The sequence below is a fragment of the Anabrus simplex genome, chromosome 1 (assembly GCF_040414725.1).
Source record: "Anabrus simplex isolate iqAnaSimp1 chromosome 1, ASM4041472v1, whole genome shotgun sequence".
Taxonomy (NCBI): Eukaryota; Metazoa; Arthropoda; class Insecta; order Orthoptera; family Tettigoniidae; genus Anabrus; species Anabrus simplex.
In genome coordinates, this window is record NC_090265.1 from 1,634,692,247 (window position 1) to 1,634,715,271 (window position 23,025).

The 23,025-nt window shown below is 36.8% G+C and overlaps 1 protein-coding gene across 1 annotated transcript in view; it reads right to left on the reverse strand.

The window, feature by feature from the left end:
• Positions 1–585: 585 nt before the first annotated feature.
• LOC136881324 (ATP-binding cassette sub-family C member 12) overlaps positions 586–23,025 on the reverse strand; it is a 171,790-nt gene continuing 149,350 nt past the window's right edge. The window contains exons 20-25 of the mRNA XM_067154145.2: positions 22,260–22,346; positions 17,118–17,247; positions 16,837–16,990; positions 16,627–16,755; positions 10,744–10,835; positions 586–845 (exon numbers count right to left, since the gene is read on the reverse strand). Coding sequence (XP_067010246.2) covers positions 586–845; positions 10,744–10,835; positions 16,627–16,755; positions 16,837–16,990; positions 17,118–17,247; positions 22,260–22,346 — 852 coding nt within the window. The remainder of the gene's footprint in view (positions 846–10,743; positions 10,836–16,626; positions 16,756–16,836; positions 16,991–17,117; positions 17,248–22,259; positions 22,347–23,025) is intronic.

Genomic DNA, 23,025 nt, shown 5'->3' on the forward strand with positions numbered 1-23,025 from the left:
GTTACTTGTTGATTTTGGAAAGAAAATATAACCTTGTTAAAGTTTTAAAATCAATTTTGGATTTGTAGTTAGACCCATTCAAGCCCGCACCTTCTTTTCACCTCCGCTGATCCACCAAACCTCGGAATAATAATAATAATAATAATAATAATAATAATAATAATAATAATAATAATAATAATAATAATAATAATAATAATAATAATAATAATAATAATTCATTTCTTATCATTCAGTTCATTATTTGTAAGCTTGTATAAGAGTTTATGTTGATATTTAATGGCAAATAAATGATTCAATGATTCAAATATAATAAAAATATAGACTGCAGTAGTTACAATGTTGGACAGGACGTCATACAGAATGGATAAAGTAGTCTATCATCTAATGACTGAAACATCATCATCATGGAAGCTATTGTGATAGCAGTGCTGCCTGGAGGTTACTGCTGTAGATCTGAGTTTGAAATCAGATAATGATTGCTGTTAGAGAAACACTTACAAAGTCATGTTATAGTTTCAATTTCATAATGATCACCATGTTTTACTTTCAAGCCTTGAAATCCTGATAAAAGGCTTGTACACATTATGTGTTAATGACAACCATAAGGACATTACTCACACATATGCGAGCATCCAGTTGGCCGACCGACGAAAATTTGGTAATTAGTATCATAGTAGACTGTAAGGCACCCTGGAAAGTATTTCCGAGAATCAACACGAACAGCATAGTGGCCCCCACTTGGCTTACTGTCTCCCATAGGGGTGAATGGACAAACAAGAAGTCTTGGAAGTTGAAAGTATGAGCGGTTACTATGAGACTGAGGATGAGGGTTGTCCCCAATGCTAAAAAAAACAAAACCAAAAAAAGGAGCTTATATTCAGTACTTACTATTCAATAAGAAAAATTTAAATGTAATGGAAAGGAACAAAAAAGTGTCAAATCAAGTCATGCATTGAAAGAAGAAACATGTATGAGGATAAACGCAGGGACAGGTCAGCGTCAGAAGAGGGAGCAGATGGAGATGAGGACAAACATGAAAACTTTTATTTATCCAACTTTCTTCTTAACCCATTCTGGTCTGGGCGTGAATATTCCTAACAAACGTTCTGGACTGGGCATTTTTAAGGATTTTAAAAAAAGTTGTATCTCTGTACCTATAAGATATATTTGCAGGATTCTTTTTTATTTGCGATTGTTTGAGCATCTAGTTTTGAAAAAAAATTTGTTTGTTTTATGTTTGCTACCATTTGAGATTTTAAAATTGTTTAAAAATTATACCATGTTTTGCGAATGAATAAAAGTTAGACACATTACTAAGTAAGTACAATTTTCTGAAATACTGTTATATTTACCCTATTTTGATAATGTAAAATGTGCATTGCAGTTGCAAACAACCAAAATAATGAAACTGATATAAAAAATAATTGTTCAATAATAACTGTAACAGCAATAACGAAAATGAGAGCTCTTAAAAATTTTATTTATATATTTTTATGTGACGATAGTGGCTCGGAAGGTTATGTTAGTGAAGATACTCAGAGTGAAGATGATACTGAAGGTATGTAACTGTAATTTTATGCACAAATGGAAATATTATTGGCATCCAAATATGAATTTGAAACGATATCTTGCATTTCATTATGATTAGAATTCATTTCACAGCCTACCGCATGTTGCTGTGTGTTTCATATTTGCGTGAATATGTAAGAATATCTACATATTAAAAGTTTTCTTGTTTTTTCTAGATATGAGGGGTTACAATTACATAAAATATCAAAAATATCACTTTCATCAAGCACTTGATTGGTGCGAGAAGCCATGTTTTAGAGCACATTGAGTAACATCTACTAATGCACACTTGTCGATAATATCTTAAATTCTCTGACTTGGACAGATAATGCTGCCATCTGTTTAAATACTCTCATAACTAATACATGAAGAAACATGGTGTAGCTGCCAGAATGCGTGCATAGCTCATTCTCAATTTTTAGTGAATTTTCAAACCTTACTACGGGCTATGCTCGCAGTGCGTCTTGAATGTAATTTTGACTGCTGTGAGCTATGCTCGCAGTTGGACCAGAAAGAGTTAACCTACACTTCCTAGATCAAGATTGAAGATCTTGATGGTCCCTCAATGAGTATGCTTGTCAGGGGCTGAGAAGAAATAGATGAAGAGGAACTGGGACTGATGAGGAGAGAGCCTATCTATTTGAAGAAGATATGGAGATTGTCCTTGTTCTTTTGTGTAGTTTGTCCTTGTTTCTTTCTGCTCCCTCTTGTGATGCTGACCTGTCCTTGTGTTTATTATATTATGCTCCTATTTTTCTGTACCACATGGTAACATTATACATATTAAAAACAATAATAAACAAAGGAAAAGATAAAAACAAAATACAGGACACAGGAGTAACTAAAGGTGATACGAACAGATGGACAACAGGATGTGGAAGTTGCTGGGCAACCCTGTTGGAAACATGAACTGGTGACACTTACACTTTTGAAGTCAGCCAATCATATTTCTTGTAATTTATTAAAAACAAATTCATAACACTGAACTTAATATAATTATTAAAATGTAACTCCACTTAGTAATAACCTTAACTTACATAAAATAGAAAACTTAACCTAATGAGGAAATCAAACTAAACATCTCAGAAACTTAGAATCATACTTCCTTAAATTCTAGAGTCCTTAAACTAACAACACTGGAATAGGGCATATTAAAAACAAACAACCGACTATCTTTACTAAATATAAATAGGAAGAAGCTAAAAGCATAGATAGCCCAAAGAAATTAAAGAAGGGCACATTGAGAGTATGCCAGCACTTCCTTTTTGCATGATGTGCACGCTTTAAACAGCCATGCTCGGAGGCATGTGATGGTGATACCACCTTTAACCATCCCCTAAGCTTGAGAACAACACAGACAAGTGCGACAATTCAAACATGTAAACTTTAATGTTTTATGTAGGTCACACGAGTTAATTTCTGAAAGATCAGAGATTCCCTGGTATGCCCCTCCCTTGTGAGATATTTTGAATTTTGTGTTTTTCCTAACAAAGAAAAAAAATGTTCCTGTTAACATAATATACTCTATTGTTTACCATCTCAAAGAATACATTTCAAACTCTTTAGGAAAATTATTTACAGGATGTAATTCCATCATTTAACTGTCTACTTAGGCCCTTTTCACTGGCAAACAAATAAAATAACCCTGCATTACAATAGATTCATTTGCTCTATAGTGTTGGCTCCTTTTCTTTCTCTTCTTTGTCCTCCAATTATGATATCACATGGAGAAAGAAGCATCGTTCCGTCTTTCCATCCGTCTATTCATTTTCCTATCAGTCTAACTCAGTACTTACCCAAACATTATCTGATTACTATAGATCTCTTGTCCCTTCACAAACGGTTAAACCAATTATTAAGCCAAATATTGAACTAATGCCACGGTAAACAAAATATTTCAGTACCTTCAGAAATCAGGGTCTTCTTGACATCCTCAGCTGTACGAATATAGCACTAGTGGGTGTTCGTCAACCAATCAGTACAAGTTAGACTGGTACACAGAACACTCACTAGTGCTATATTCATACATATCATCAACAAAGAACATGAAGCTCATAAATTATGATCCTCAGCTGTACTTGAGTCATCCGGCTGGAGTGCATGGTACCTTATATAGCATGGTGATTCTGCAGTATATACGATAGAAGAGACATCAAATCCTTCTGAAAAATTTGCGGCCTGTTTCCAGTTTCAACCTGGTCAGGAATGGAATGAATGAAGCCCCCATTTAGTGACAAGGGTAGGAACTGTGCTGGCTACTGAAGCCTGCGATGCTCCTCTGGCGCAATGATTAATGACTGACAGATGAAATGAAATGATACTGGAGAGTGCTCTGGATGAAAGATGAAAGGAAAAACTGGAGTACCCCGAGAAAAACTTGTCCTGCCTTCATTTTGTCCAGCACAAATCTCACATGGCGTGACCGGGATTTGAAACATGTAGCCCAGTGGTGAAAGGCCAGCGTGCTGCCACCTGAGCCATTGAGGCTTTAGACATCAAATACTTATATTTAGTGTTATTAATTTTTTTCCTGTAGGACAGGAATTTTTAACAGAATATGTGAAAGATACGTGCCTTCTTCTTGAATTGTCATTAATCTTTTCATTGAGTAAATGCTATTGCATTCTTTCCAACTTACCAGTTCAAATAAAAAACATTTTGTGCATTATAGTCACCAGTTAAATATAACACACAGAATATACATATTCCTTTTCAGTTTATATAAATTTGTGGTATTTACACCAGCTCACATTTGAGCCTTAGTAACTGGGTTGCTTCTTCCACCATCTCCACTGAACTCCAATAAATACACATTTGATATTTAAAATCACTCTTGTCAATACTTAGTTATTTAATTAATTATTTGTTATCACCTAATACACCGTACATGTTTCAAGGACCTTATTGTCCTCTTCCCAGTGGTTTTGTCACACTACTAAATATCTCTTGGATCTTATTACTTCACTCCAACCTAAATGAATATGCTCTTGTCCATACATAAACATAATTGGCCTTGACCTTAGCATTATTTATTTATTTATTTATTTATTTATATATCGCATGGCTTTTAGTGTTGGCAGTGTCCGAGGACATGTTTGGCTCACCTGCTGCAGGTATAGGCAATCTGCGCATCTGGAGGTTATATTATGATGATGAGGTAGGAAGAGGGTGAACTCCAGTGTCGGCTCGTAGCCTACTCCTCTACTCCTGTCGAATAACACCAAGGGGACTGCTCAAAGCTTTACATCACCATTCGACGGACAAATCACCATCAACGGTGTCATATGCCCTCACTCCATATAAGCACTGTGGAGAGGTTTGGAAGTGAGTCCTGACCTTTGTCATGCAATCCAGTGATTAGGAATTGTATACCACCACCTTCCCTCACCTGCCGGCCAACATTCTGATGGTCTTATTGTCCTCTTCCTCAGTGGTTTTGTCACACTACCAAATATCTTTTGGGCTTTATTACTTCACTCCAACCTAAATGAATATGCTCTTGTCCATACATAAACATAATTGGCCTTGACCTTAGTACTGGGCAACATGCCTGTCAGTAGAACATCAATATCAGGATCACTATCTTTCTCCTCTATCAGCAAATTGGACGATGATTATTTATGACACCACAATCTGAAACTCTGTTTCAGTTTGCCCTTGACCTCCGTTGGTTGTCATCTGAATCATTGACTGAGTTTCAGATTTGGGTGTCAAAAATAATAATCATTGTCCAATTGAGGGGTCTAGAAGCACAACTGGCGATCTCCATGTTCTTGCAGAAATGAGTTAAAGTTTGGATAGCATTCAGTGAGGTAAATCCCATCTATGACAAAATTGTTGAGTTGTGTAACTGAAAAAAATCCTCTTCAAATATAACGTTAAACATTGCAGTTGGTTGCAAAGTTGGCAATCTCCATGTAGCTTTGAGTTGCAGGAATAGTAATATCCATGTTAGCCAATCACAAATGAGTTAGATGTCACTTGATTGATTTGATGTTACCAAGTGTTTTGTTCTAACAAGAGCAAGAACAAATCCAATGAACAATGTGCTAGTGCGAGGAGAGCCTCGTTATTGAAGTGCCATAGGGGTGGCTAAAAGTGTTTGTAAAACTTGCAGAAATATAAGAATGATTAACTGTACTGTAACTGAAAGAGGCATTAAAAGTGAATGCTTTGACATTGTGAGACATTGACAAATTGTTGACCAAACATGACGGCAATCAGTGGAAAATGTTTGACAGCCTTCAGTTTTACACAAATTTGCTGGAAACAATGAAGAATGAGGAAAAAGTCATTGAGAGAGAAGGATTTTTTTAGAAACAAGTGATTTGATGGTTTAGATGTTCTATTTATGTGATTAAACACAGTTAATATGCACTGAATTCTTATTTCATCATGATTTTCTATTATTTCACTTGCAATTATGGCAATCTACTAAGAATGTTGGATACAGAAGTGGAAATCTCCACCTGTTAGTTGCAAACCTGTCAATCTCCATTTTTAATAATGTCAGTGCTAAAAGTTTATCATAGATACTGTATTAGGTTATGCTGCATTTTAAAATGTTTAAGAGTAGAAGGGTTATATTCCATAAAAAATGTATGCATGTATTTCCTCTAGTTACAGAGTTCTAATAAATCAGTCTCTCCTCTAAACTTGGGTTGATTGGACATTGCCAGTTTTGCTTCTAGACATCTCAATTTGCTGATAGAGGAGATAGATAGTGATACTGATATTGGATGTTCTACTGGCAGGCATGTTGCTCGATGCTAAGGTCAAGGACAATTATGTTTATGTATGGACGACAGCATATTCATTTAGGTTGGAGCGAAGAGCTACTACTCTAGGGAGTGTTCGAGGACAGATGGAAATACCAGCAACATTTAACTGACGTGATCTCTAAAGTGGAAGATTTTAGTAAAATTTTAAGAGATGCTAATTTTAATAAAATTGATTATACTTTTTAGGTCAGGATGACATTTTAAGAAGGTTGTAAATAGAATAGTGTAGTTTTAGCGTTCTTTTATGACATTTATGATATATTTTACTTTATTTATGCTACATATTTGATTTCAATTAAGAGATGTTTAGAACTTTGGTGTTTGGTGTTTAATAATAAGTAAAGAGATCCAAGAGATATTTGGTAGTGTGAAAAAAAACCTGAGAAAGAGGACAGACAGTAAGGTCCTTGAAACATGTATGGTGTATTAGGTGATAACTAGGGCCCGGATTTTTAGGTTTTAAACTATTTTATTCCTTCCTAGCTAACTGCAGTATTTTAACTTACTTATTCATTTAATTACCATTGGAGTAAATTACTCGAATCTTTTAAAACCTAAAAAATGGCTAAATAAGAGGTTAAAACCTAAAAATAACTAAATGGGCTATTCAAGACAATATTACATTATTTTGAAATAGAAGTACCAAATATTAATGAAAGTGATTTTAAAAAAATCAAAATTGTTCCGGGGTATCTGTGGAACGCAGAGAGGTGAAAGAAGGTGTAGGCTTGAATGGTTCTAACTACAATATCAAAAATTGAATTAAAAAGTTTAACTAAAGGTTATATTTCTTTTAGAATTTCCAACTTAACAATGTTCTTCACTGAGTGAAGAATAACAAACTTGTGGATTAAAATAGAGAATCCCAGAATAGGGCATTTAACAATTTTGGGCTTCAAGCCAATGATTTACAATTTGTGCGCTACAAGCTCAAGTTTACAAAATTTACAAAATGAGGAATAATTTAGTCAAGGGCAGAGATCTCCTAATTCGAGAGCACTTGTTCCCAAAATTACAATATCTAGCCTTCCAGAGGCACCCTTCACTATTACAAAACTTTGAAAAGAGCGTACATGCTCTCGCTTTCTTACAGCCTACTCAAGGCAACATCACATCACAATCTTACACACTCTGGCCTCATATGGCACGAATTACAAATGGAAATAGTTTTACACAGGGGTATCTAGTACCCAACCTACTGGGCCTTTGCAGAAAAAGAACAGGTTAAATTAACGGCCCGAACACAAACTGAATGAAGGCGTACACTGCGCTCCCAGATAATGCAATATAAAAATCCTACAGGGCTCTCGGCCGATGAAACTGGGGCTAGTCCTAAACTACTGAGGTGGCTCGCATGGAAATAACTTTAATATATTACAGGAAAGAAAAGTTGCGAAATCATAGTCACCTCGAACCAAGATGAAGGGGAGCTCGAGAGGGTAATTAACTCTCTATCCCCGATTTACAATTAAAGACTTTATGAAATTTTACATGAAAAGGAAGGTTATATTAAAATGGTTAAATAGTTAGAAATTCGGATCTTCCCCTCGGATAAGTATGCGGAAACAGCAAGAAAGATTGAATTTATGTGGCCATTACCTGCCTTAACACACACACTCAGAAAGACGACGATCGATAGACAAGGAAACTCGATAGCCGCAACTTATATACCCTCAGGGAAGGTTTGAGAGGATTCTGGGCTAATCCGGACAGGCCCTCTCATTTTTATTGGCAGAACCCAAAAGTTACACTCAAAACCGAACAAGGAGCTGTGATAGGCTGAAAATTAATTACAAAAGAAAATGCATTGGCCAGATTCAAAACTGGCAGAATGAGACAGAAATGTTGCAAACCTAGAATTACATAAAAACAAAAAACAAATGAAAGTTGAGAAAACCTATAAACACAAAATTTCTTTCAATAACACTTCCTTTACCTTGCACCAGAGTGCATGACTATAGATTTTTGGTAGTGACATCTGTGGAAAAACGTCCAAACTTCTTGATGTAAACAAACACACAGCAAATAAAACCAGTCAGTTTAGGCAACTTCAGAATAACACAATTACTTAATATTTCAGTAGTGACATCTTCTGATTAAAGTCTCAACTTTATGTAGTAGCAATTTTACATTTTGGTCGATAGAGGAGTTCATTAAGGCGCTTATTTTGAATGAGCGGAGTTGAGGTGTACCTCTCGGTACAGTAATTATGCACAACTTTTTGAAACGACTTCATGGTTTGGAACTGGAAGTAGTTTGTAAGTATAACTTGTGCAAGAGAAACAACGTAATACGATACTATTACACCAAGTTACAGCACAAATCAAGAAACAGTCCCCTGGCGTTCACTGACCTATATCTAGCAGGTAAAAGTCCACCTAACTTGCCAGCTTCAGAACATCTCTCATTGTGTAGGTCGACTACCGCCAGCTACTGGGATGCCATTGTTTAGATCTATACACATTAATGAGCGACAGACTAAAATTAATTTTCCCTCTAAATCAATTATTGCAGGCAGTTTAAGAAGCTTATGCATCTCAGAAGTAGCAATGCCTAAAGGCAAGTCATCTCGAAGTTGGTTGATTCGCCAGTGGATTGGTAATGATCCGGATTTCACTACAGATGGCAATATTATATTTTGTCAAGTCTGCCAAAAGCAGGTAAGGAATTATTTGACATACCTCTAATAAAAAAATCCCCATTACTGTAATGAAAAGCAAGTTTTATAGATAATTATAAATTATTGAACATAAATAGTGTGGTTGAAGGCTCATAAGACGAATGCTGCAAAGAAAACCTCAGATCTGTAAGAGTATTGGGGAGGCCACACGTAATGAAAACCGGGCGAGTTGGTCGTGCGGTTAGAGGCGTGCAGCTGTGAGCTCGCATAGTGGTTCGAACCCCACTGTCGGCAGCCCTGAAGATGGGTTTCCATGGTTTACCATTTTCACACCAGACAAATGTTGGGGCTGTACCGTAATTACGGCCACGGCAGCTTCCTTCTCATTCCTAGGCCTTTCCTTTCCCATCGTCGCCATGAGACCTATCTGTGTCGGTGCGACGTAAAGCAAATAGCTAGAACGCTGTTTTACTTGCCTTCATTAGGGCACAATTTGCTGATCTTCCTGCAGCTATTGAGCGTGTTGAGTCGGCATCGTTGCAATTAAAAGATGCAATGGTAGTTGTGGACTCCATTTTGAAGAAGGAAATACCAGGACCAGTCGGTGCAGCCTGTTTACTCAAACTCACCAGAATTCTACAGCAGAACCCTGGATTTTCAACAATGAAGAATGTTTCTGCAATACTTCAGGGGGAAGAAGTTACTGACGAGGTACCATGGGGACCGAGAGCTTTTGCTTCAATTAAGTTTGCTCCAGTGAGTTCTTGTGGTGTGGAGTGTACATTTTCCTGCTATAAGAATATTTTTAGAGATAACAGAAAAAGTTTTACTCTGCAAAATCTGGAAATGTATTTAGTGGTACAATGTAAAAGCAAGTAAAAACTGTGTTCTGTGCTTCTGAAAATGTTTGTTTCTTGATGCATTGGAAGTGACAAAAATTTAACCTACATGATACATTTATTGTATTTGCACATAATTATTCTTTGTTATTTTTGATTTTGAAATGCTTTCATTAAGCCATTCTGTCCAATATTTAGAGAATATTTTGAAATAAGTGGTATAGTTTTGTACTTGAGAGGCGTGAAGGTTACAATAAAATACAAAAATGTTTGAAGGAATTGTATAACTTTAGTAATGATTGAAATGATTTTTAAAAACTGTTTCATTAGAATAAAAAACTTTAAAAAACTATTTTGAGCTATTAAAAAACTAAAAACTGGTTTTTAAGAACCTAAAAATCCAGGCCCTAGTAATAACAAATAATTTAATAACTTCTAAGTATTGACAAGGCTGATTTTAAATATCAAATGTGTATTTATTGGAGTAGAGATTGTAGTCAATATGGACCATTATAAAATCGAACGAATATGGACCATTATAAAATCGAACGACAATGGTTAAGTTAATAAATCTCCACTGAAGTCCATCTTCCCTGTTTTTGATGTTCTTGAGGTTTTCACTTGTAACCCTGAGCTGAGATCGATACCAGATATTACACACTAGATCAGTGTACTCTGGGACTCATATAAGCAGGGTTGCCACTCCTTGGAAACAGGGCTGCCTCTAAAGAGGCCCCTTACCTGTTGATATATAATTTCCTTATTTTAAAGGCTGATGACCTAGATGTTTTGTCCCTTTAAAATCCTCAGTAACAACAACAAACAAACAAATACCATTATCATACAAATTTTAAATTGCAAATCTTGTCATGCTCTATTAACATGAATGTATCAGATGAAATACAGTGTTGTACAATATCATAATACATACCTGAAATCATTTGTATCCTGAAGTTAAACCAGCATATAGCTCCACTCACTAACTGTGTGCAAGTTGCATTTACATCACAGAGCTTGACAAACCTGAAATAAAACTTATTTGTAATAACAAAATAATGGGTGAGAATTTCTCAGATTAATATACTACATTCTAAAATGAAATATATAACAGGTTCCAGAGCCAGAATTATATTTAGTGTTGTTGTTAAGGGGCTATATAGACTAAAAAGTCTTCACTTTTATTTTTTTGTTTTATCCCATACATCACATCTTCCATTGTCTGCACCAATTTTCATGCAAAAATTCCCAGTATTTATTGTAAACATTAGCAGTTTTTAAAAGAGTTTTATGTTCCTATCAGAATAGTTTATTTAGTACATGAATACAACACCGCGTATGATGTTTGCTGTTTGACTTACGTTATCTACTCTCTTAGTAAGTAAACAAAGAATCAAACTATTCATTGACATCATATTTCATTTCATAACTTTATTGGATGATTCACTTAAAATTTTGCAGAATGCTTCAAATATAGTCATTCTTGAGGATGAACTGAAATAATCACATGTCATTAAAATTGAAGGGGTTACACCCACACAAAAAATTATGATGATTCTATACTTTCAAAAATTAATATTTTAATTTTTCTGATATCTGTTAAATGCACCTGTTAATCTCATGATTGTTCTACCTTGAGAAAGAAACCTTTGCTTTCAAGAAAAGTGAGAAAATTTCCCATATTACCTTTACTTTTGGGGATACAGTACAGTCCTGAAAGCTCGATCCTTGATAACTACACATTCTGTAAATCTCGATATATGCATAAATTTTTTTTTCATTTTTTTTTTCATAGTGGATAAATCATGAAACTGGTCATGTAATTTTATTTCTTTATTTCATCATCAAACTCTTCCTTTTCCCTTATCCATCCCCTGTCAGGTCAGGGCATTTATGGCACTTCTCCACCTTCCTCTCTCCTTCCACCATTCGTCTTCCATAATTTTTTCCCAGTCCAGGTTTCTTCTTGCACTCCTCTTTATTGAATCGATACACCTTGTACTAGGACTCCCTCGCACACTCTTTCCCTTGAACTTAATTTTCATCATCTATTTTGGTATTCCTTTCTCCTCCATCCTCCTCTTTACATGTCCAAACCATCTTAATTTAATCCTATCACTTCTCTCATTTACCTTTCCGATCTCAATTTACTTTCTAAGATCTTAATTTCTCATTCTGTCTTTCCTTGTATTTGCTATCATACTTCTTAGGTATTTCATTGTGCTGCCTTGAATTCTGCTCTCCTCCCTACTTGTCACTGTCCTGGTCTCAGCTGCGTAAGTCAGTACAGATGCATAATACATTTTGTACATTATCTCTTTAGACTTCCATGGTACTTCCTTATTCCAAACAATGCATTGCCCTGTTGCACTCTTGCTAATCTCCATGTCCAGCCTTGTATTCTGCATTAATTCACTCCCTAGGTATTTGTCTACCATTTCCAGGCTTTGACCACTAATTTTCACAATGCCTTTCCCTTCTCTTTCTCCTCTTGATATCACCATAATTTTGCTTTTCTCTATGCTGATTTTCATACAATACTTGACCTATCCAAGGCTTTTGATAGAGTAGATAACGGGGAAACCACTGATGAAAATGAGGGATATTAGACTAGACAAAAGAGTGGTTGAACGCATGGCTAAATGTCTATAAAACACAACTCAGAGAATTAGAGTAGGTAAGTTATGTGATTCTGTACTAAATAAGAGGTGGGGAGTCCCACAGGGGAGTATTATTAGACTTTTATGTTTTCTTATATATGTAAATGATATGAGTAAAGAAGTGGACTCAGAGATAAGGCTTTTTGCAGTATAGATTAGGTTATAAGTTACAGGATTGTGAGCAACTAAAAAAAGACTTAGACAATGTTGTGAGATGGACAGCAGACGATAGTATGATGGTAAATGGGATAAAACGTCAGGTTGCACACCAAGAGAAAAAGTCCTCTCAGTTTTAAGGACCAGTAGTACCTCATGGGGATCACTTTAAGTACCTAGATGTTAATATAAGCAATGATCTTCATTGGAGTAATCACCTTAACGAGGTTGTAAATAATAATTAATATATTTAGGAGTTGTACTAAGGATGTAAAGGAGAGGGTGTATCAGGCTCTGGTAAGACCCCAATTAGAGCATGGTTCCATGTATGGGACCCACTGCAGGATTCCTTGGTATGAGAACTGGAAAAGATAAAAAAAAAGCAACTCAAACAGAACCTCATGGGGATCACTGTAAGTACGTAGGTGTTAATCTATGCAATGATCTTCATTGGACTAATCACATTAACCTTAACCGCTGCTCTGCTGCGCCCGTAATATTGTGAGCATGACATTCTTCTGACTTTATAAACGCAATACTCCCGATGTTGACATAAGAAGTCATTCAAACTCCGTGGACGGATACACGCATTTCTCTGCAGTAGATAGGAGCTTACAAAATGACAATCTGTTGATTCATTCATGAGTTATTGAGATAAATACAACACTCTGCTTTACGAGCTGCTCTGGGGTATGCCCGGTGGGCAAGCTAGCAGTGAGGCCCACGTCAGGGATGAATAAGCTACAGTATGTTGACCACCAGTAAAGCAATGAAAACAACGAGCATAAAAACATCTTATACGAGAATATTAGCAAATACTTAGAATGGGTAGACATGAAACAGACTAGACGAACAAGAGATATAATCAAACACGACATCGCAAAAGCACAGCCCAATCTCCCTCCTCCCTCACATGTTATTTTAGATGGCGATAAAACTCTACTTCCCTTCTCTCCAGAGCTTACCATGAACTGTCAAACTGTATCACATCGTTAATTCACCAGGTCGCGCTCAAAGACAGACCCTCTAGACAGCGCAGAATAAACATCTTTTCCAAACAAGAACGAGAGGCAAGATGTCCTATTCTGATGACCTCCATTTTTATCAAAGGAGTCTCCAAAGAACTTTTATTTGTGCTTATTGTCATAATGTTTTTTCTTTTCAGTTCTTTATTTATACAGCTGAAGAGGACCACTAAGTGGTCGAAACATGACCTGTAAGTTTTAATTTTATTCAATTTTGCCTGAGGCAATAATAAAGTATCGATTAGGTGGTTATTTATACTTACTTCTTGATTAAACATCAATACAGTCATGAAATGGACAACTTGTAATACTGTGGATGTGTTATCATGTGGGGATACTGTTCTTTGTGAAACTTTGTTATGTGTGGGAGATCGTATCTTAGACTGTACTAATTGGGAGAGTTTTTTATCAAGTGTTGCTTGCTTCATTTCTAATGCAATATTCAATTTATAGTCTACATGTAGTTGGAATGAATTCCATTGCAACGGAGACAACTTTTGGGCCAAAATTAAATGAACCTTATATAATTGTAGATTTAAGAGGGCTTTCTTTTTGTATGCTGCTTTAATTTCATTTCTTATCCAAATCTCATTGACCTTGTTCTGAATTCTATTTGTGTTGGTTATACCTTTCCTCTGTGTGGGTCTTAGAAATTTTGGAACCTTTTTCTGCTCTACACATTGTTTTAAATATGCTATATCTTTTGTTAAATTGCCTATTTTGACCTTAAGATTCAAACGAACGAACCAACTGTAAAACCTTCAACCTAATGTTCATCCATACAGCTGGAGAAACCTCACTTCACGCTGTGATCAATCTCTAGTCAATATGAAAAACATTTGCATAAACTTTCATCTATACAGTAGGAGAAATCCAATTTACAGTTTGGAGGTTTTCTAGTCATTGTAAAATAAAATAATTTAGTTGCTTCCTTGTTCACAAATTCTGGCTTTTAATTAATGTACATATTGTAAACTATGTAAATATCACCAAAAGCACAACTTTTGTAAAAAAATTTTTTTAGCATAAGACCATTGTATTTAGTATTAAGTTCCAATGTTTAATAGATTTAAGACTTGACCTTAAGATTATTATTAGGCTGAAGATGCCCAAAATTAGGGCAAAACATGTTCCTAACTAGTGTTTATAATTCATGTAGGATTTAATCACTACAAAATATAATTGTATCGAATAGGTGGACACAGTAATTTTATTCTTGCCGGGCTGAGTGGCTCAGACGGTTAAGGCGCTGGCCTTCTAACCCCAACTTGGCAGGTTCGATCCTGGCTCAGTCCGGTGGTATTTGAAGGTGCTCAAATACGACAGCCCCGTGTCGGTAGATTTACTGGCACGTAAAAGAACTCCTGCGGGACTAAATTCCGGCACCTCGGCGTCTCCGAAGACCTTAAAGAGTAGTTAGTGGGACGTAAAACAAATAACATTATTATTATTATTAATTTTATTCTTAAAAGAATTTTACTTATTGTATCTTCAATACGGAACAAAATGAGATTAGTTACTTGTAACTAGAAAAGATCCAAAGGAAAGCAACACTCTTATTGTGTGTGTGTGTGCGCGCGCGCGCGTGCGTGCGTGCACGCATGTGTGTGTGAGAGATATATATTTATATTTCCAACAAATGAGCAGTGTTATGAAAATGTTGCAAACTTTGGGCTGGGAAGACATGGGAGTAAGGAGATGAACTGTTCAACTAAGCAGTATGTTCTGAGCTGCCAGCTGAGAGATGGTATGGAATGACATTTATTGTACAATGAATAAGCTTGAGTGTAGATTTTAAAAGTAGGTAAGATAATAATACGAAGATAAATTTGGAAATTAGGGGGGAAAATTGGGGCAAATATTCATTTACAGGAGGAGGAATAAGGGATTGGAGTAATTTATTAAAAGAAATGTTTAATAAATTTCCATATTCTTTGAAAACATTTAAGAAAAGCCTATGCAAACAACCGATGAGAATCTGCCACTTGGGCGACAGCTCCAGATGCAGATAATTGATTGATAAGAAAGCTTATCCATAGTTTTGATCACCTGGATCTACTTTTCCTCCCTGAATCTCGGACACTCCTTGGATATTGCACATTTGGGCAGTTAACACACAGAGGTGGTTGTGTGCACTCGACACCAGCATGCTTGCATTTCCCATACATCTTGCAGGTCATCGAACCTTGACATCAAAATAAGGTGTGGCCAAATTTCTGGCAGTGATAACACCTCATTGAAGCTGGTATGTATGGGCATACATTTAGATGGTACATTGCAACCTGTATCTGTTCGGGCAGGAATTCGGCATCGAAAGTCAGGATGAAACTGCCCGCATCAAGCAGCTTTATCACCAGTGTGCCTGTTTAACCTCTTGACATCGGTTAGACCCCAACGAGCAAGGTTTCTGTTAATATCATCATCAGAAGCCTTAACCAAATCCCTATGTAAGATAACTCCTTTGCAGGAATTCAGGGATTTGTGCTTCTCGATGTTAACTTCCACCTTTCCGAATAATTTTGCTTTAAGTGGCCATCTAGACTGCTCAGCCATCAATGTGTTAATAAGTATAAATCCATCACATAGCTTACACATCCCGTTGACTTTACCACCAACTATTCCGTAGTCTGCATTTCTGACTAGGAACGGACTCTTGTCTAAGAAACTCTTTCCATCGACCCTTCTTTTTATCTTTACAAGCTGCTCTAACTTTATCATTCATCATGATTATTCACCACCACCACCATCATTATTATTCCTTCTTAGTATTCATTTCTGCCTTAGTGACAATACCTAATAATTTATTTAAATCTTTATTTCATTAGTTTACTCTCCATCATAAACAAGCTACAATCCTTGAAGCACAACCATGTGTTCAGTATCTTCTGATGGAAACCAAACTTTTTTCTCTATAAAGTCACCAGAAAATATGCTAGTTCAGAATATTAGAGACTTCTGTTAGCCAGTATAACTCACATTGCTAAGTAATCATTTTCTTTTCCATATGCCTGGATTGTTGCTCGACCTGCCAGTGATGAAGCTACAAAGGTGTACATTGGACTGCTAGATTCTTCCTCCAGACTCTGCAGCTTGATTAGTCCTGGTCTGAAAATATAACACTAAGCTAAAACCTTTGATAACAAAACAGTTAAAAAAAATTGTTTTAAAGGTTAGAAGTGTACTTACTTAAATATATGACACAGTAGAAAAGATAGAATTGCTATGACAAAAACAGGTATCAGGAACCAAGCTGAAGTCATTATAATGATCAGGATGGACAAGGGAACAAATGTCAACTGCAGCATAACATTAGCTGCTCCTGTTGGTAAGTATGTGTCAACTGAAATCAAACACATTCAGAAATGTTTTAATGTTGTTTATAGTTACTGAAACTACCACTACAACATCAGACACATACTTGAAACGTAAGACTCCACAACTGTTAAGATCCATCTTTCTACACTTACTAGTTTGAAGATATAGTGAAAACCACTTCATAATATCAGACACCCATGTCTCTTGGAAGAATGTAATTGATGTACTGCATATCTTCTCAAGCCAGGTATTGTGTATGATTAGTAACACCTTCTCCAACACCTAGATTAGTAGACAAAGAGGAAGTAATTATAATAATAGAAGTTTTACTTATTACATTTTTGCTTTTTGCCACACTAACACAGAGAGGAAAGGGTTAGGAGTGGAAAGGAAGCAATCATGGCCTTAATTAAGGTAGACCCCCAGCATTTGCCTCTGCGAAAATCGTAAACCACAGCAAAGCATCGTCAGGGGTGCCAAACTGTGGGGTTTGATCCCACTACTTCCCGAATGCAAGCTGTTAGCTATGTGACTGAAGCTGCATAGCCAATTGTTCAGTTAAATAGAAGTAAAAGTCCTAGTAGCTGCTTTATCTTTTTAGAGACTATAAAAGATATCTATTGCCTAACTCATCAGGAATAGCTCAAATCATTTAAGATATCAGGGATCACTCATACCATTATCCTTTGTGTTTATGTACAATACAAGGAAGAGTATACATATGTATATATATATAAAATCCACAGCCTGTTCCAGTAATTCGAACAGGTCAGGAATGGAATGAATGAAACTCCCATCTAGTGGCGAGGATAGGAATTGTGCTGGCTGCCGAAGCCTGTCACACACCTCTGGGGCAATGAATGATTGACAGATGAAATAAAATGATATCGGAGTGTGTTGCTGGAATTAAATATGTCAGGGAAAACTGGAATACCAGGAGAAAAACCTGTCTCATCTCTGCTTTGTCAGGCACAAATCTCACATGAGGCCGGGCTGAGTGACTCAGACAGTTGAAGCGCTGGCCTTCTGACCCCAACTTGGCAGGTTCGATCCTGGCTTAGTCCGGTGGTATTTGAAGGTGCTCAAATACGTCAGCCTCGTGTCAGTAGATTTACTGGCACGTAAAAGAGCTCCTGCAGAACTAAATTCTGGCACCTCGGCATCTACAAAAAACCGCAAAGGTAGTTAGTGGGACGTAAAGCAAATAGCATTATTATTATTATTATTATTATTATTATTATTATTATTATTAATCTCACATGGAATGACCGGGATTTGAACCATGGAACCCAGCTGTGAGAGGCCGGCGTACTGCCACCTGAGCCACAGAGGCTCACAAGGAACAGTATAATACAATAAACAAAATTCAGAAGTAGCAAAAACCTGTCAAGAAAACTGTGAAATATTTGCAAAAGAAAATTATGTACCAATTATGGCAGGAACAAATGAAGAGCTTGATAGCTGAGTGACATCATCCCTGTCTTCTTAAACGAATCCTGGCCAAAAACATTATGGATTTTTTAAATGAGAAGTCACTTCCCTGTGGTTTAGATTCAAAATAAAAATGGAGGTACCATGGCTATGATCACAATATCAAAAGTTGCATAAAACTATGTACATGACTGAAATAGTTGGTTATGTGGTTGGGGTTGTGTAGCTGTAAGCCAGCATTTGAAAGATGGTGGATTCAAATCCCACCATCAGCAGCGCTGAAGATGGTTTTCTGTGGTCTCCCATTTTCATACCACATAAATGTTACAGCTGTTTTCAGTTAAGGCCATGGCTGCTACTTTCCCAGTCCTAGTCCTATCCCAACCTTGAATCAATGAAAACCTTTGTTGTGTTAGTGCGACATTAAAGTACTAGATACCGGGCGAGTTGGCTGTGTGGTTAGGGGCACGCAGCTGTGAGCTTGCATCCGGGAGATAGTGGGTTCAAATCCCACTGTTGGCAGCCCTGAAGATTGTTTTCCATGGTTTCCCATTTCACACCAGGCAAATGCTGGGGCTGTACCTTAATTAAGGCCACGGCCGCTTCCTTCCGACTCCTAGCCCTTTCCTATCCCATCGTCGCCATAAGACCTGTCTGTGTCGGTGCGACGTAAAGCCACTAACAAAAAAAAAAGTACTAGATTAAAAAAAACTGGGATGAATCCCATCAAAAATTGAGAACTTTAAAATAATATTCCATTCACTGCAGTTAGACTGCAATGAAAATCCACAGCCTGTTTTCAGTCATTCGACCGGGTCAGGAAGGGAATGAATGAAGTCCCCATCTAGAGGTGAGGATAGGAATTGTGCCGGCTGCCAAAGTCTGTCGCACTCCTCTAGGGCAATGATTAATGAATGACAGACGAAATGAAATGATATTGGAGAGTGTTGCTCGAATGAAGATGACAGGGAAAACCGGAGTACCCAGAGAAAACCCTGTCCTGCCTCTGCTTTGTCCAGCACAAATCTCATATGGAGTGACCGGGATTTGAACCATGGAATCGAAAAGTGAGAGGTCGCCTGAGTCGTGGAGGCTCTTACAGTTAGACTGCAATGCAAATTTGAAATTATTGCTCCTTGACTTTGATGATGGTTGATTCATGAATTAATTTATATTTCATTCATAATTTCATCTATTATTTCAATTTAATTATTGTTGATTGGTTTCATTTCACATGGTTGGGTGAATCCAATCACTAATTTAATTTGCAAATAAGAACAGAATCAGGCTTCCAAGGTGTAAATTTGGTCACCATTTAAACAAATTTATTACAACAAAACAGTATTAAGTATGAACATGCAAATGAAGATATTCATAAAAGCATCATAACTTCACAATTCTGCAACTTAGGTACTTAGCGGTAACAGGAGTTATCTGACCAACATCCTAACTTCATGAGGTCGGCAAGTGCAAGAAACATCTGCTGACAATGACAGTTGTTGTTTCATTATACTACAACATATCACTGTTGTATTAATGTAGACAAATTAGTCTTGAATTCAAAACAATGATCACCTTGAGTAAAATATTTCCCTGGGAGCTGTAATTCAGCCTGATTACATTTACCTTCTACTCCTCCCATCACTGTATACACAAAATACATTTAACTACCATGAAAGTGCTGACAGAGATCCGTTTTAACACTTGTACATAGAGCCGTTCAAATGAATAAGAAAATGTATTTAACTCAAGATTACTGATATGGTGACTTGGATTCTTTTTTTTACTGTACCTGATTCATTTAGATTCACATGTCTGGTCCCTGAGTGAGGTTCTGCTGATACAGCATTCCTAGCTGCAGCAGTAATGATAAGCAACCTTGACTGTACATTATCTCAGGATATGGTGTCATGTTTAGTTTTCCATTTTGATGTAGTTTCTTTGCATGTACAGCATGCATAAAAGGCTGTCATCTTTCAGGATATAATTGTCTATATAAAGCAGCTGCTCATCTCTCATGTCTTCCACTTTTGTTAAACATGTCCACCAGATCATCGTTACTGTGTCATCGCTAGTACATGGTATCACTCTCCCCATTCACTATGTTGCAGTGGCAGCTAGTGACTTGTCATGTAGTGGGTTGTATATTTTCAATTACAGTAATTTACACTGAAGACTTCTTACTTTCACAAGAATGCTACTATGCTAAGTGGTAGCTGAACTATGATTCCTTTTCAGTTGACAACTTTATTTTTTCCTTTCCTATCCTTATACAGTGGAACCTTGGATTGCGAGCATAATTCGTTCCGGTAACATGCTTGTAATCCAAAGCGCTCGTATATCAAAGCAGGTTTTCCCATAAGAAACAATGGAAACGCGGATGATTCGTCCAGAACACAAAAGTATTTATTCACATACCATTTCTGAAACAAAATATAATGTGAAACAAATTAAAGTGAACTCTTCCTTACAATAGAATCATTGTTTGTGAGGGAGGCAAGAGATGACATGAGAAGAGTTATTGTGTAGCACAAATTTCACTAACGGAATCACTGCTATCTGTTGGTTCACTGGAATTTTTTTTCCCGTGCAACTTTAATGAGGAACCTGTCCAATGACTGTTGCTTTTGCCTCTTTTTGAGGATTTCACGAAAATGTGACATTGCATTGTCATTGAACTGATTCATCGCTCGCACTGCTACAGCCTTATTCAGGTGGTGATTTTCTATAAAATTTTGCACTGTTTCCCACATTTTTCACTTCTCCTGATTCTCAGTTGAAGTGAGAGATGCCACTGACTTTTCCTCCTCTTCTTCCCCAGACAAGATCTCCATAACCTCCTCCTGTTGTTCGCGATGCAGGTCCATCAGTTCGTTGGTGGTCAGTTCCTGGCTATGTTCTTCCACGTCATTCAGCTCCAGCCCCGTAGTCTTCCCTAAGGACACAATTTCATCGACAATCGGTGGCTCATTGTCAACAAGAATCCCCTCAAAGTCACGTCCAAGAACACAGTCAGGCCACAGCTTTCCCCAAGCGGAAGTGAGAGTTCTCTTGGTGACTCCATCTCAGGCTTTATCAATGATCTTCAGGCAGTTCACGAAGGGGAAATGATTTCTCCCAAACTCTCGGAGGGTAAGGTTTGTTCCTTCGGTCACTTCGAAGCATCGCTGAAATAGTGCTTTGGTGTATAGCTTCTTGATGTTTGAAATGACTTGCTGATCCATAGGCTGGAGAAGTGGAGTAGTAGTGTTGGGAGGAGACAACTTAACCTTAACAAACTTGAATTCCTCCAGTAAGTCGTCCTCAAGGCCTCAAGACCTGGAGGATGAGCATGAGCATTGTCCATAATCAGCAAGACTTTGAGCGGCAGATTATTTTCTGAAAATTATTTCTTCACTACAGGACCAAAGATCTCGTTCATCCATTCTACAAATGAACAGGGGAGGGGAAAACGTAGGCACACGTGACGCTCGTATTGCGGAAACTGCCTCGCTTATAAAGTTACAATTGATTTAAAATGTTTTCTCGTCTTGCAAAACACTCGTAGACCAAGTTACTCGCATTCCAAGGTTGCACTGTATTATTATCCAATTGGGATTCTTTTATCCTTATGTGTTTGTCTTGTGCTCCTATTCTTTTAACACCTGTATTTTCTTTTTCTTATGTTTCTTCACTTCTCCTGTACTTCTCCAGCTTTCTTCTTATTCTACACTTATCCCACATGAAGATGGGTGATCTGTCAAGGTGGCCCCCCAGAAAGTGCTGAGAAGAGATGGACGTAGAAGAGGTGGGATTGATGAGGAGAGAAACAGCCTGTACATACCTTGAATGATCTCAGATAGATGGATGATGACTTTTATTACCTTATAAAAGATGATGCTTCCTGAGATACTGGTGATAAGGATCAGGACAATAACACTGGGAATCCAGTTCATATGTGGATTAAACTCCTGTAACACACAGATCAAACAAGATAAAATATTGTCAATGATGACAGGTAATTTCAGGATGTTTACTGCAAACGGCAACCCATCCACTCTGTTGTCAAAAGCATTCATCAGCAAAAGTCTGCAGTAGAATAAATAGGTGGAAAGATTTAGTAACTGCCTTCATACCTTGAGCTATTTTTAAAGCATACCAAATAAGTATGAGTACAATTCAGAATTGTTAAATTAATTAAATTAAATGACAAAAAAGTTTTCTTCATGGGTTCACAATTTTGTGGATATGAATGCTCATGATACAGAAGTAAAAAAAAGCATGAAATCTTGAGAAATCAGTCTAAAAACACACAGAAACATACTCCTGCAAAGCAAGATTAATTAATCCTAAAGAACTAAAAAGAAGAAAACACAGTATAGTTGTTTTCAGCAGATCAGGGCAACAGCTCACACTATTAGAATTTTGCTTTCTGTACTTGAATAAACAAGATTATTCACAGATAAACTTATTTAAACTAATGAAATTTTAATGTTTGGGGTGACCTTCTTGAAATGGTGTATGAAGGAAATCTGCACACACAGTGGAAGAACTTGAAAACAAAATCTACAACTGATAAATGTCCATTAGTTGAAATGAAATCCAGTATGTAGTTTGAAATCTATTCAAAAAAATTAAATGTGCATAACG